The sequence below is a fragment of the Etheostoma spectabile genome, chromosome 10 (assembly GCF_008692095.1).
Source record: "Etheostoma spectabile isolate EspeVRDwgs_2016 chromosome 10, UIUC_Espe_1.0, whole genome shotgun sequence".
NCBI lineage: Eukaryota > Metazoa > Chordata > Actinopteri > Perciformes > Percidae > Etheostoma > Etheostoma spectabile.
This window is the reverse complement of record NC_045742.1, coordinates 5,409,153-5,420,739: the sequence shown is the minus strand read 5'-3', so window position 1 is coordinate 5,420,739 and position 11,587 is coordinate 5,409,153. Positions and strand designations below refer to the sequence as shown.

Sequence of the window (11,587 nt, the reverse complement as noted above, 5' to 3'; positions counted from 1 at the left end):
GGGTTTCACAATAAAAAACCTAACCCTAACCCTAAGTTCAATTTTTAATTAATTTAATGTGTTTTTTGTTACTAAACAGGCTAAGTGTTAGAGTTGTTAAGTATTTTAGCTGAATAAAAAGTAACGGAAAGGCAGAACAGTGTACATACAAGTAATATAGTTATCGCGATATTCCAACAACGTTATCACAAAATGCATATTTTTCTCATATCGTACAGCCTTACTGGAAATGTACCACGTAATCTGCCGCACACACAAAGTGCAGCTGTAAACATATAAAATATTCACATACACACACCTGCACTCTACATAAAGAAGGATTTTAAATATTCTGAAATATTCTATATCTGAAATATACTATAAATCTAAACGTATGCTCATGGAAGACTTTCCACCAGAAAAGACAAAAAACAGACACCGGAGCACAGCAAAACCAAGAGCTGTTTTTTTTTTTTTTACACATTAAAGTAAAACAGCAGTTTAGAAAAGGTTCGGAGCACAAACGAAAGTACACCTTCTGAAACTAATGCATTGGGGTGGTGTTTCTTCTGCAAGTGTATGAAACCAAAAACAAGAAACAGTTTTCATGTTGACATTAACTATTTTTGGCCTCAACAATTTGACCAAATTCACAAAAGATAACTTTAAGCTATTTAAAGTTCTAAAGATCTAAAGTAAAGATCTGCAACTCATATTTTGTCTAGAAATGTGACACAATGGTAGTTGTCAACTTCCAACTTTGTACATACATCTGTGGAGGCACATTGGTCACGTTACTTAGTTTAATCATTCAAAACCCTAATTTTACAAGCATTGAAGTGCAGTATCATTTTTGTGCATGTGTTATGTCAGAGTCTCAAAACATAACCTAAAACATAAATCATGTTACCTTGGTGGTGGCCTGGCGAGGAATGGACTGGAGTGGAGGGGGTTCCTGAAGGCGGTCGGTCTGCGCCACCACTGCTGTGAATGACCCCGCCGTAGGAGTCATAGCTCAGAGAAGCCCGATGGCTCTGGTCATAGTGTTGGTGGACTGGGATTTTGGTGGCATCAAAGATAAACAAAAACACAAAGACGAAAAGGTTGTGAGATTTCAAACATGAGAATGGAGGTCTGCGTAACCAAAGATCTAATGTCTGGTTGAAGACTGACACTCAGGAAATACAAGAACTTTAGCAAGAAAACAGTCACCAACATCAATCAAATATTCATTAAACATTAACTTTCACAGTCTCCTAAAACCTACAACTAACTTTTTAGGAATGCTGATTGGTTACTTTGACTTTAGGATTAGGGTTCAGTAAATACAAAAATACAAAACAAATACAAAAGTGGCTTAGCACAAATGCAGGTGCAAAACATGTTATGCCTTTTAGCCAAGCCTACTCAGGGTAAGTGAGAAAAAAAGTTAAATACTATTGTTTATACATATATTGTAGACACTTTTGTTATGAAGCTAATTTTAAAGCTATGTTAAGTGATACACACCTGTCACCTAGACAAAACAAACGCAAAAAAAATATAGTGTTGGCAGCAAAGTATTCTACTGATTCCAATACTGCTTTTTAAACCTGATAATGACCGATACAGCTAGTATGCACAACACCAAATGCATACAGTACTCTGAAATAAAACTATTGTTTTAAGGAATGCCTCTTTCCCACCTGCAGCTGATCAGCCCCAGCCTAAATTAACCATTCACACATACCTGTGCTTCCTTGACCATCAACTGTCGGTGCCAGCTCACAAGGAGGAGCCACACTGTGCCCAGGCTGCACTGCTGTTGTGGAGGCAGGCCAAGAGGGACTGTACTGATGTAGGGGCGCACCCATCTGGGTGGGCATGACTCCATGCTTCAAGGTGCTCTGGGAGGAACTTAGGGTGCCATACTGGCTACTTCCTGGAGCAGACGGGTACGAAACAATTGGGTAGATGGGAGCTCCAGGGCCACTAGATGGTGCAGACACCAAACTATGCTGCTGCTGCTGCTGCTGCTGCTGCTGTTGTTGTTGAGAGTGCTGTGCTGGGGGGGTGGGGTATGACTGCTGTCCATAGTAGGATCCTGGATTGGCATATGGTGGGTGATGCTGCTGCTGGAATGGTTGTTGGTTGTAGTGGGCATTTGATGGTGGTGGTGCTGAAGAGGGGAGAGTGGCATACGGCTGAGAAGGAGGAGCAGAGCTTGAGGGAGCACTGTATGGGGAGGGTGCTACATGATGCTGAGAGAGTCGGTGCTGCTGCTGTGGCTTCTGCTGTGGCTTCTGCTGTTGTTGCTGATGATGGATGCTCTGATAGTAGTTAGCACTGTGGGCACTGTTCGTTATGGGTGCTTTGTTAGGAACAGGAGTAGAGTGGGCAGGGATGGTGGGGCAGTTCTGTTGTTGAGGTGGTGCTCCATAGCAGCCTGTTGTTGGATGTATGGATTGGTATGTCTGTGTCGGACCTGAGAAGAAGGAGGGGGTGGTCAAGTGCACGTACAATTAGCATAGTGTTAAAAAAATATATGTTCTACTTCCACCAAAGCTCACAAATAAAGTACCGAACGGATGTTATCATTAGCTGCACACAGCAAGCTTCATCAGCAGCTGTTTGTTCAGCAGTGAGGGTTAATAACCGGTTCGCATTCTGAATCTGCTTCCCTGACAGCACAGCAATCAATGCAGACTAAATTATTTCATTGTAAATTTAATCAACTGTTGTTTGTCAGAGCTTTAATATAAAAGGCAAAATTAGAAAGCAATGGTTGGTCACACTGTTATTTTCACCGTTAACATTTATAATATCGTTGTATCTTAGCTTAAAAGCTAACGTTAGCCGCTAGCTTTCGCTTTGGGGTTTAAGGTTAACGTTAGCACTTAAGTTAGCTAATGTTAGCAGCTGACTAGCTTCACCTAAAACCATCCGTTTTTGGTGCGTTAACACGTAACCTTAATGTATATTTAATAGTACTGTTCTAAGTAATACAAGATAACAATAGAGCAAAATATAAAAAAGTGCCTGACAAACATAACATCCCATAGGGTTAGCATGCTAACGCTAGCGAGTTGGCTAATCGCATCACCCGGCCTGCATTACCATTCTGGTATGGGGGCGCAGCTCCACCGTTCGGCGTTGAGTTCTGGCTATAGCTGACGGAACTGTTCAGATTTGTGAACCCCGGCGCAGACATCGCTCGGTCCTCCCGTCCTTATGCCCACAGATGCACGCCTGGGTAAATACACATGAGAAGCACAGTCCCAAAGCCTGGCTTCGCCCCAGAGATGCGGCAAAGAGGAAGCTGCTGGTCAGTGAAGACCCGAGCAGCCTGGCCAGGTCCTCTCGGCTCGGCTGAGAGCTGAAGCTTCCAGAGTCGGGATGTTGAGGATCTTAACTGACTTTTGCCTATGGTCCTTCCACTCCCTCTTGTGGATGTTCTATGCAAGTGTGTACAGGTAATTGTATGCATTACTTTAATAAAATACTTTGATTGTAACGTTCCAATACATCTATTTAATCCAATTAATAGTACATTATCATTTGTATGCCTATAGGGTTATAGTTATTTATAGTATTATCCCTGACTATTGCGCATAATGTGAACTGCTGCACACCCTGATTGTTGTTGCACACTGCACCAAACCGTACAACCTTAAAGTTATATTGTACATAATTGTGTAATAAGTGTCTAATAAGTGTGTTTAACATATTTTATTGTAATATTTCTAGTATTCTATATTAATGCTGTTAACTGTTGCAGTACTTTGCTCTACTGTTTATTCCATGTTCAAATGTTTATTGTAGGCTTTGCACCAAACACGCCAAGACAAATTCCATGCAAGGGAAAACTTATTTTGACAATACATCCCATTCTGATTATAGTATTACTCGAGCAGCAGGACTCGAGCAGGACTCTATTTCTGCCCATATGTACAGTATTTTCAAAGATAATTGCACAAATAGTGTAGAAGGCCTACGGTATTGTAAAGTCTACATTGTATGCAGCTTTTTCAATTTACTTCATTTTGTTTTATTTCACTTTAAACTGTTCTTTTATATCTTTCTTACCTCCATTACCTGTTTCCTGTACTTATTATTCTGTTATATATATATATATATATATGTCTAGTTTCAGATGTAACATAATATCTGAGCAACTGTAACACAGTTTTTTTTAAATATCTGAGCAACTGTAACACAGAGTTTCCCTTCGGGGATCAATAAAGTATTTCTGATTCTGATAAATATACTACACCAAGTAAAGTATACAATATTAATAACTTTAAAATTATGTAAAACTTTATATAAAATTATGCTAAAATCCCTCATGCGGAGACCTGCTGAAACTGAGACTTATACACTTACCCTTACTCATAGCCCGCTTTTGCATGGTTTCATATTGACACGTGTTTATACGTTGAGGTGAATTCTTTCACAAATGTGTCATCTCGAGGCACACAGGTGTGTTACTGATTGTGGTTTCAAAGTGTTTAAGCGAAACCTGCAGACCCAGTTAACCTGCTTTAGATTCAGAGTTTACATGGTTTAGAGAGCACAAAATAACTGCTATAAAGTCAGTTTTTGGCTTTTTTGCAGCATAACTTTAAATTACCTATATTTAAAATTGAACGTGAAACCATGCAATGTCTGACACACACACACACACACACACACACACACACACACACACACACACACACACACACACACACACACACACACACACACACACACACACACACACACACACACACACACACACACACACACACACACACACACACACACACACACACACACACACACACACACACACACACACACACACACACACACACACACACACACACACACACAGAAACTGAGCTTGAGTTAAGGATGAGCTATCCCAGTTTCATGAATTAAATTTCATGTAATAAAAAATTGTATTTTATCATCTCATATCAAATTTGTGAATGTCTTTAGAATAAAACTTCTTAGAAAACGTAAATCTGACTTAGTTTTCCACATTCATATTTAAAAAAAAATTCATGACTTTAAAATACACTGGGCACCTTCCACTTATTGTAGTTGTACATTGTGGTCAACCCCTGACAGGCAGGATTTTTCAAGTGGCTGCGAGCACTAATGTCCAATCGTAGGCATTCTGTCGCTACACATCCCGAGGGATTCTGGGACGTCCTTCAGTGCACTCGCACTCCTCTTTGTGAGGTGGAACAGTGACGGATGCCTTGCTCTGAGCATGTCCTTTGATTTGGCAAGTGGGGCAGCAAGCGGTGCATCCGTCCCGTCTGCAGCCGGGACAGGACAGGACCAGCTGACAGCACAACTTGGTGGAACAGAGTTTGTACTGGTCCCAGGGACAGCCGCAGTACCTGCAGTCTGAACAGACACAGAATTACTTAAATGTGACATAACTTTAAACACAAAGACTAACATTAGATATCAACCAAATGTTAGTGTTTCTAACTGGTTTGTGCTGTCGACAATTTCTTTATATTATTCGTTATGCTGATGATGGCCTTTGTCCACCAACTAACCTGAGATGATGTCATCGTTGGAGGAGATGGCGTAGCGTTCATCAAACACAAAAAGTTTCCCTCGATAGAAACCCTCTGGGAATCGCTCCAGATACTTGTGGATTCCCCCTTTCAGCTGGTAAACCCCTTTACACACATCCTACAGGTTGACAAAGAACTCCAATGTAGATTGCAAATCTCAATTACCAAATCACATTTTCCGTAAGTATTTGCTTTAGGTTACAGTTGATCCAAGTACACAAGTAGACAACGACTAAACAGATCACTCCCCCCCCCCCATCTCAGCCAAATCAGCCATCTGCAAAACGGGAGTTACTGCATTACAAGCCAGTTCCATAAGCTGCTTTTCATTTAAAGTCCTAATGGCATTCTTTAGTTCACATCAAACACAAGTCAACTTACTTTGGAGCGGAGGTACGCAGAGCCGCGCTCACAGCGGATCCCTCCTGTGCAGTACATCAAGACCTTCTTGTCTCTGAACAGTTCAAGGTTTTGGTCAACGTAGTCGGGGAAGTAGCTGAACTTACGGATGCTCGGGGCCAGACACTGAGTAAACTGCCCCTGAAGTAAAAAGAAAAAAAGAAAAAAAGAAAATAAATCACTGTTTAGAATGACAACCTTGCTTTTGTCATGTATAATTATGATAAATCCCATTCCTACTTTTGATGACAAAGGTCAATGTCAGTAAAACACCACTGAATCTCATAGGAATTCAGCATTTAAATAAACAGTCCATCAAAAAAATGCTATTATCTTCTACTCAATACAAAGTTAGTGAAAAATACACTTCACTACCAGTGGTACATTAGGTGTCTGGCGTTCTCACGGTAAAAAGTTAAATACAGTATTTGTTTAAGGTAGCTGGAGGGAATATGGAACAAAGGATCAGAGGTGCAATCAATCTAGCATGTGATACATGTGCAAGTCAATTTTTTTAGAGGAAAATTGATATATTACTTACAATTTTACTCTCATAAAAATTGCGGCAGTCCAGGAGGACGGTGTCATTGCATAAGTCCCCTTTGACCAACAGAGCCTGCACTTCTTTATGAAACTCCTCTGGTTCCAAATGAACACCTGAGAGGTGAGACAGGTTAATAGCAAACTTTGCCTTGCCACATTCCAAGCAGTAACAACATAAAACACCAGAACAATTCTACCAATGTCTGTATATGAAGAAAACAACAAACTGAAAATAACAGAGTTATAGGCAGTGGTAGGCAGTGGTATAGGCAGTGGTAGGATTTTTTTGTTACTGTGAACATAGTGTTGTTGTTGTTAACACAAACTATACCTGCCAGTTGGTAGGAAACAACATCAGGATCCATTCCCATTGGGACGATTTCCTTATAGACCCCGACCCTCAGGTCTTTAAAACACGCTGCGCCGCCATCACTTGTCTAAACACACACACACACAGACAAACTCTTCATTTCAATAAAGTATCTATCTTGCATACAATCGCTGCTAGTAACAATAAAGGTGTTATGTTCAACGCCATATTAGTTATTGCTGAAAACATAGGATTAAAACGTATGCTATGGCCACCCAGTGGAACACAAAACAGAGTGCATTGTAGAAAAGGTATAACTAATAAACAAAAAGCATTTCTGTGTATTCTATCATCCAACATGAGTTTTTTTTTTTTTTATCTGAGTCTGACCTTAAAGTCCTCCTTGTCCATCTTGAAGTAGGGGTTTGAACACATTGCGTTGATGTAAACATCAGTGGCCATATTGGTGCCGCCAACTGTTCCATTGATGCCTTCAGTCGCCACCCTCACCTGAAGAAGAGGATCATGGTGCATTTTATTTTAAGGAGACAGTTACATTTATTTAAATGTTCTTTTCTTCTTACGATTATAAAACATTTTTCTTTATCTTCTTCCCAATGGTAACAATTTGTAGTCTCTGATAGGTCAAAAAAATAGATAAAAAAATTTGATCGCAGAAACAACAACGTGTAGTCTCCCAGCTGGAGACTAGGATAGGAAAATGTATTTACCTTGCCAGTTAAGTGGAGCTTCTCACACAAAGCTTTCTGCCAAGCACAGATAACATGTGGATCCTCCACTTGACAGTAATGATAATAGAGGAGGACCTTGCCTGGACCACTGAAACCCATTAAGCAACATCAGTATCTATTTCATAAAATCAGAAATTATAATCAATGTTTTATAAATTAGATAATACAATTCGAAGATGATTTTCTTTTCTAAACAGACAACTGAAACCAGGCAAGCAAATCGAAATGGAGAATCCAAAATTGACCGTTACTTTTGAAGTTGCTCCTCAGAGATGTGACTAGTTTCAGGTAACCATGCAGACACGTCCACCGGCTCGGCCTTACGCTCAGTCGTCTGTTGTGTTTCAGGTTCTTCTTCGTCCAACTGGCTTAACAAATGCTCGTATGCGGCACGTGTGAGCTGCTTTATTTCAGCATCATGAGTCCAGGCCACATGTTTGTGAATGGCAGGGTGTTCCTTGAAAGTCCGGCCACAGCAGCACCAAGATGTGCTTTCTCCTTCCTGACCGCCCTCCCTCTTGGACGCCACAAAGGCAGCAAATGACTGTCGAGAAGAAAATGTGTTTTTAACGTAGCACAGTCAAATCCTTTTTTAAATGTACTATACTGATAACTGTATTATCAAATGTGTAGAAATAACGCAACCTTGTCAGTACGCTCTGGTAGAAAACTGTTTCATGACTAACATGCGTTTCTAAATGACGTCAAACATATTTTTGGCCTATTGATAAATCAATGTATTCCACCAATAACAAAGCTATTTTATTATCTGATGTCTACTCAGGGTTGTTTGATTAAAAGCTTCTGCTGTCTATGTCATTATTAATGTTTTGAAAGTTCGACATTTTTGTACTTTTGTATTCTTTCATTTGTTTATGTTTGATAAATACTTTCTTACTTTCATATCATATTATTTGCACTTATTTATGTTTAGTTTTATTGGATTACCATCTGTGTTTTTGTGCAATTTGTGACTGATTTTGCTGCTGTAACACAGGAATTTCCCATTTTTCTTGGGATCAATAAACATCTATCTATCTATCTATCTATCTATCTATCTATTTGTAAATTGTATTTTGAACAATAATAATAATAAATGTATTCCATCTAGCCGACATGCAGTAATCATCACTGTAGAACGGCCCAGCTGATTTATCGGTCCGGATTTATGAATACAATTTATAAATTAAATATGATTATATTGTTATATGTCCTTAAAGTTTAGCATTACGTAGAGACTATACAATAGTCATTTTTAAGAAGAGTGGCATTACAGTGACTTGCAGTTATTGACTAATGCATATACATTTGCTCAACAAGTTTAATTTATTCCTCAAACCTATCTTATGTTGAATTAATTATATTAATTCATTTTACAGTCAATGAGAAACATACAGCATATGTGTACTCAACTGTGTTATCTGGTAACGTCCAGAACATAGACCATTAATATTAATTGTATATGTATATACAGTCCATGGTCCAGAGCCATAGGAAAATGTCAACAACAAAACAACAGAAAGCAGTCGGATGCTCAGTGTCCCTGCTGTTGTCCCTCACCTTCCTCCTGCAGAGGCTGTAGCACCTTCTTTGTGAGGCAGAAAGTTGTTTCTCCTGTTTCAGACCGTTACATGTCGAAGTGTCAAGTTCCCAGTCCATGAACTCTAAACCAGGGGCATCGTCCGCTGCCATGTTTAAAATATCTTTTATCAACTTTAGCTATGAAACAATCTAGCTCGCTAAGTAATGAGATACTTCCGCTTTGTCGTCTAAACATGAGTCAGACGTCGGGAGGATATTCAATGTTGACCTAATCTTGGCAAACATTAAATCTAAAGTTTTAAAAACGCCAAAATATACATTTAAGATAGCTACCTAACTGTCACCAAACGTGCAGCAAAAAAAAACAGGCGCTGAACATCGGACGAAAAATTAAAGTACACCTTCCGGTTGGCAAAAAAAAATCCTAGGATGGCGATGGCATGACCATGACCCGCCCTACTCACCCTCTGATTGGCTAGCACTCGCTGCCTTCTATGGTGGGTTGGCTAGAGTAGTGGGATTGGTTAAAGTCGGGGTAAGATTGGCCAGGTAAACCAATCAGAGGTAAAGTCAGGCAGAGTTGGGCGGGAAATGTCTTCGCCATCCCAGAGGGGGTAAAACAGTCGCTTCCGGTGGCCCTGATGTGCCTCACTTGAATCTGACCGCTATTATTTTTTTGCACTACTCTAGCATCGGCCCGGCTGAATGATCTAGAAGCATCTTTAGCCGACTTATTATTTTGTTTCATAATCATTTTTCGTCGAATTACCTTACATTTTAACGAAGCGCAGTGAAAGATGTCCAGGAGACGACACAGCGACAGCGAAAATGAGGGTTAGTGGACGCTACATGTGTTTAGCTAACTCAAACGCCTGCTAGGCTAACGAGTGGCGGCTAGCTGACGTTAGCGTGTTTCTGTTAACGTTAATCTTTTGCTTGGTGCAATCACGCTGATGCTGATTGTTACGTTATTCATAAGGCCAGGTTTTAGTCTTGCAATCATTAACGATAGCCAAAAAAGGCAAAACACGTGATATTTGTTTTTGCAATCGTGGCTGGAAGGCGACGAGATTGAGCAAACTAACGTTGAACGTTACCGCTAGCTAGCTAACGTTGCTGTGCTATCGGCTGTTAACCAGTGCGCCGTTAGTATGGGGGCGGCAACCAAGACTAAATACCTCAGGGAGGGTATTTTTTTTTATTTAAAAAGAACTGATGATATGTGTTTTCCTCTATAATGTTGTCTGCGATTCACGCACGTCGGGCTAATTAAAAGTGTAGTGATAATCAATCAATGTTTATGTTGTTCAAAAACACTTATAATCAATCATTTTCCGTAATGCATCTTAATAGCGTTTTCTGGTTGATAATACAGGGTCAGCGGATAACCTGAAGACCTATTGTCTCGGCTCTCATTATGTAAATTTAGGAGAGCCTAGTTAAAAATCAAAAGTTCAAGGGTGCCCTCGAGTTATTCCCTCAGCTAATGTTTCTCAATCCACCCAGCCTGTGCTTATTTTCTTCTTCTACTCTTCCAGGAGGTCAGGCACATAAAAGACGGAGAACGTCTGAGCCCATTGAAATTGAAGACCGCCTGGAGTCCCTGATATGTCGTGTAGGAGAGAAGGTAAAAGGTCAACTCTGGCAATGCAGTTCTTTCTCAGTCTATTGAATCCTACATCAACCATGTTCTGCTCTGTCTCACTCGGATCCATATGGTCCGCTGCTTTACTTCTAAAAGCAATCACCAGAACTTTTTGATAGTGCTTGCTGCAGTTCAGTGCACTGTAGTCCCGTGAAAACCAACTCTATTGCTTTGTTTTTCTTCACAGAGTACATCGTCCCTGGAGAGCAACTTGGAGGGCCTTGCAGGCGTGTTGGAGGCTGACCTTCCAAACTACAAAAACAAAATCCTGCGCATTTTATGTGCTGTGTAAGTTCATACCCATTCTCGCCCTTTTACTGTTGGAATGATCACTGTTCTGCAGGGTTGTTCTTCATGGAGTTGTCTTTTGTTGACAGTGCTCGCCTCCTACCTGAGAAGCTGACCGTGTATACGACTTTAGTTGGCCTCTTGAACGCCAGGAACTACAACTTTGGGGGCGAGTTTGTGGAGGCCATGATCAGACAACTCAAGGAGACACTAAAAAACAACTTGTACAATGAAGCTGTTTACTTGGTAATGGGACATTTTAGAAGCACCTGAAATGATGCTTACGTCTTCTTCTTTTTTAACGGCATGTCTCCTTTTTGTAGGTGCGTTTCCTGTCCGACTTGGTTAACTGCCATGTGATTGCTGCTCCTTCAATGGTGGCCATGTTTGAAAACTTTGTCAGTGTTACTCAGGAGGAAGATGTACCACAGGTAGGTAGAAATGGGTGGGGGGGACTCAGCACACCATTACGTTGACTACACTTAAGTAATAAAGGAATCCGCATACTTAATAATTGTAAATCCAGTCTGAAGGATGGGGGTAATGACAGGTGTTTTGAAGCTATTTTTAA

The 11,587-nt window shown here is 40.3% G+C and overlaps 3 protein-coding genes across 5 annotated transcripts in view; 1 reads left to right on the top strand and 2 right to left on the bottom strand.

The window, feature by feature from the left end:
• Positions 1 to 3,377, bottom strand: part of sec24b (SEC24 homolog B, COPII coat complex component) — a 23,329-nt gene extending 19,952 nt beyond the window's left edge. For both annotated transcript variants that reach the window (XM_032527653.1, XM_032527654.1), the window contains exons 1-3: positions 3,076 to 3,377; positions 1,709 to 2,443; positions 890 to 1,033 (exon numbers count right to left, since the gene is read on the bottom strand). In XM_032527653.1, the coding sequence (XP_032383544.1) occupies positions 890 to 1,033; positions 1,709 to 2,443; positions 3,076 to 3,169 (973 nt within the window). In that variant the 5' untranslated portion in view covers positions 3,170 to 3,377. The remainder of the gene's footprint in view (positions 1 to 889; positions 1,034 to 1,708; positions 2,444 to 3,075) is intronic.
• Positions 3,378 to 4,966: 1,589 nt separating this feature from the next.
• On the bottom strand, positions 4,967 to 9,482 carry tstd2 (thiosulfate sulfurtransferase like domain containing 2). Its single transcript, XM_032527657.1, has 9 exons — positions 9,102 to 9,482; positions 7,793 to 8,085; positions 7,521 to 7,629; positions 7,180 to 7,299; positions 6,811 to 6,916; positions 6,478 to 6,593; positions 5,919 to 6,077; positions 5,517 to 5,655; positions 4,967 to 5,358 (listed from the first exon to the last, which is right to left on the bottom strand). The coding sequence occupies exons 1-9, from the start codon at positions 9,231 to 9,233 to the stop codon at positions 5,129 to 5,131; spliced, it is 1,404 nt and encodes a 467-aa protein (XP_032383548.1). The 5' UTR covers positions 9,234 to 9,482; the 3' UTR covers positions 4,967 to 5,128.
• Positions 9,483 to 9,652: 170 nt separating this feature from the next.
• ncbp1 (nuclear cap binding protein subunit 1) overlaps positions 9,653 to 11,587 on the top strand; it is a 10,661-nt gene continuing 8,726 nt past the window's right edge. For both annotated transcript variants that reach the window (XM_032527656.1, XM_032527655.1), the window contains exons 1-5: positions 9,653 to 9,917; positions 10,622 to 10,710; positions 10,916 to 11,016; positions 11,106 to 11,262; positions 11,340 to 11,447. In XM_032527656.1, the coding sequence (XP_032383547.1) occupies positions 9,881 to 9,917; positions 10,622 to 10,710; positions 10,916 to 11,016; positions 11,106 to 11,262; positions 11,340 to 11,447 (492 nt within the window). In that variant the 5' untranslated portion in view covers positions 9,653 to 9,880. The remainder of the gene's footprint in view (positions 9,918 to 10,621; positions 10,711 to 10,915; positions 11,017 to 11,105; positions 11,263 to 11,339; positions 11,448 to 11,587) is intronic.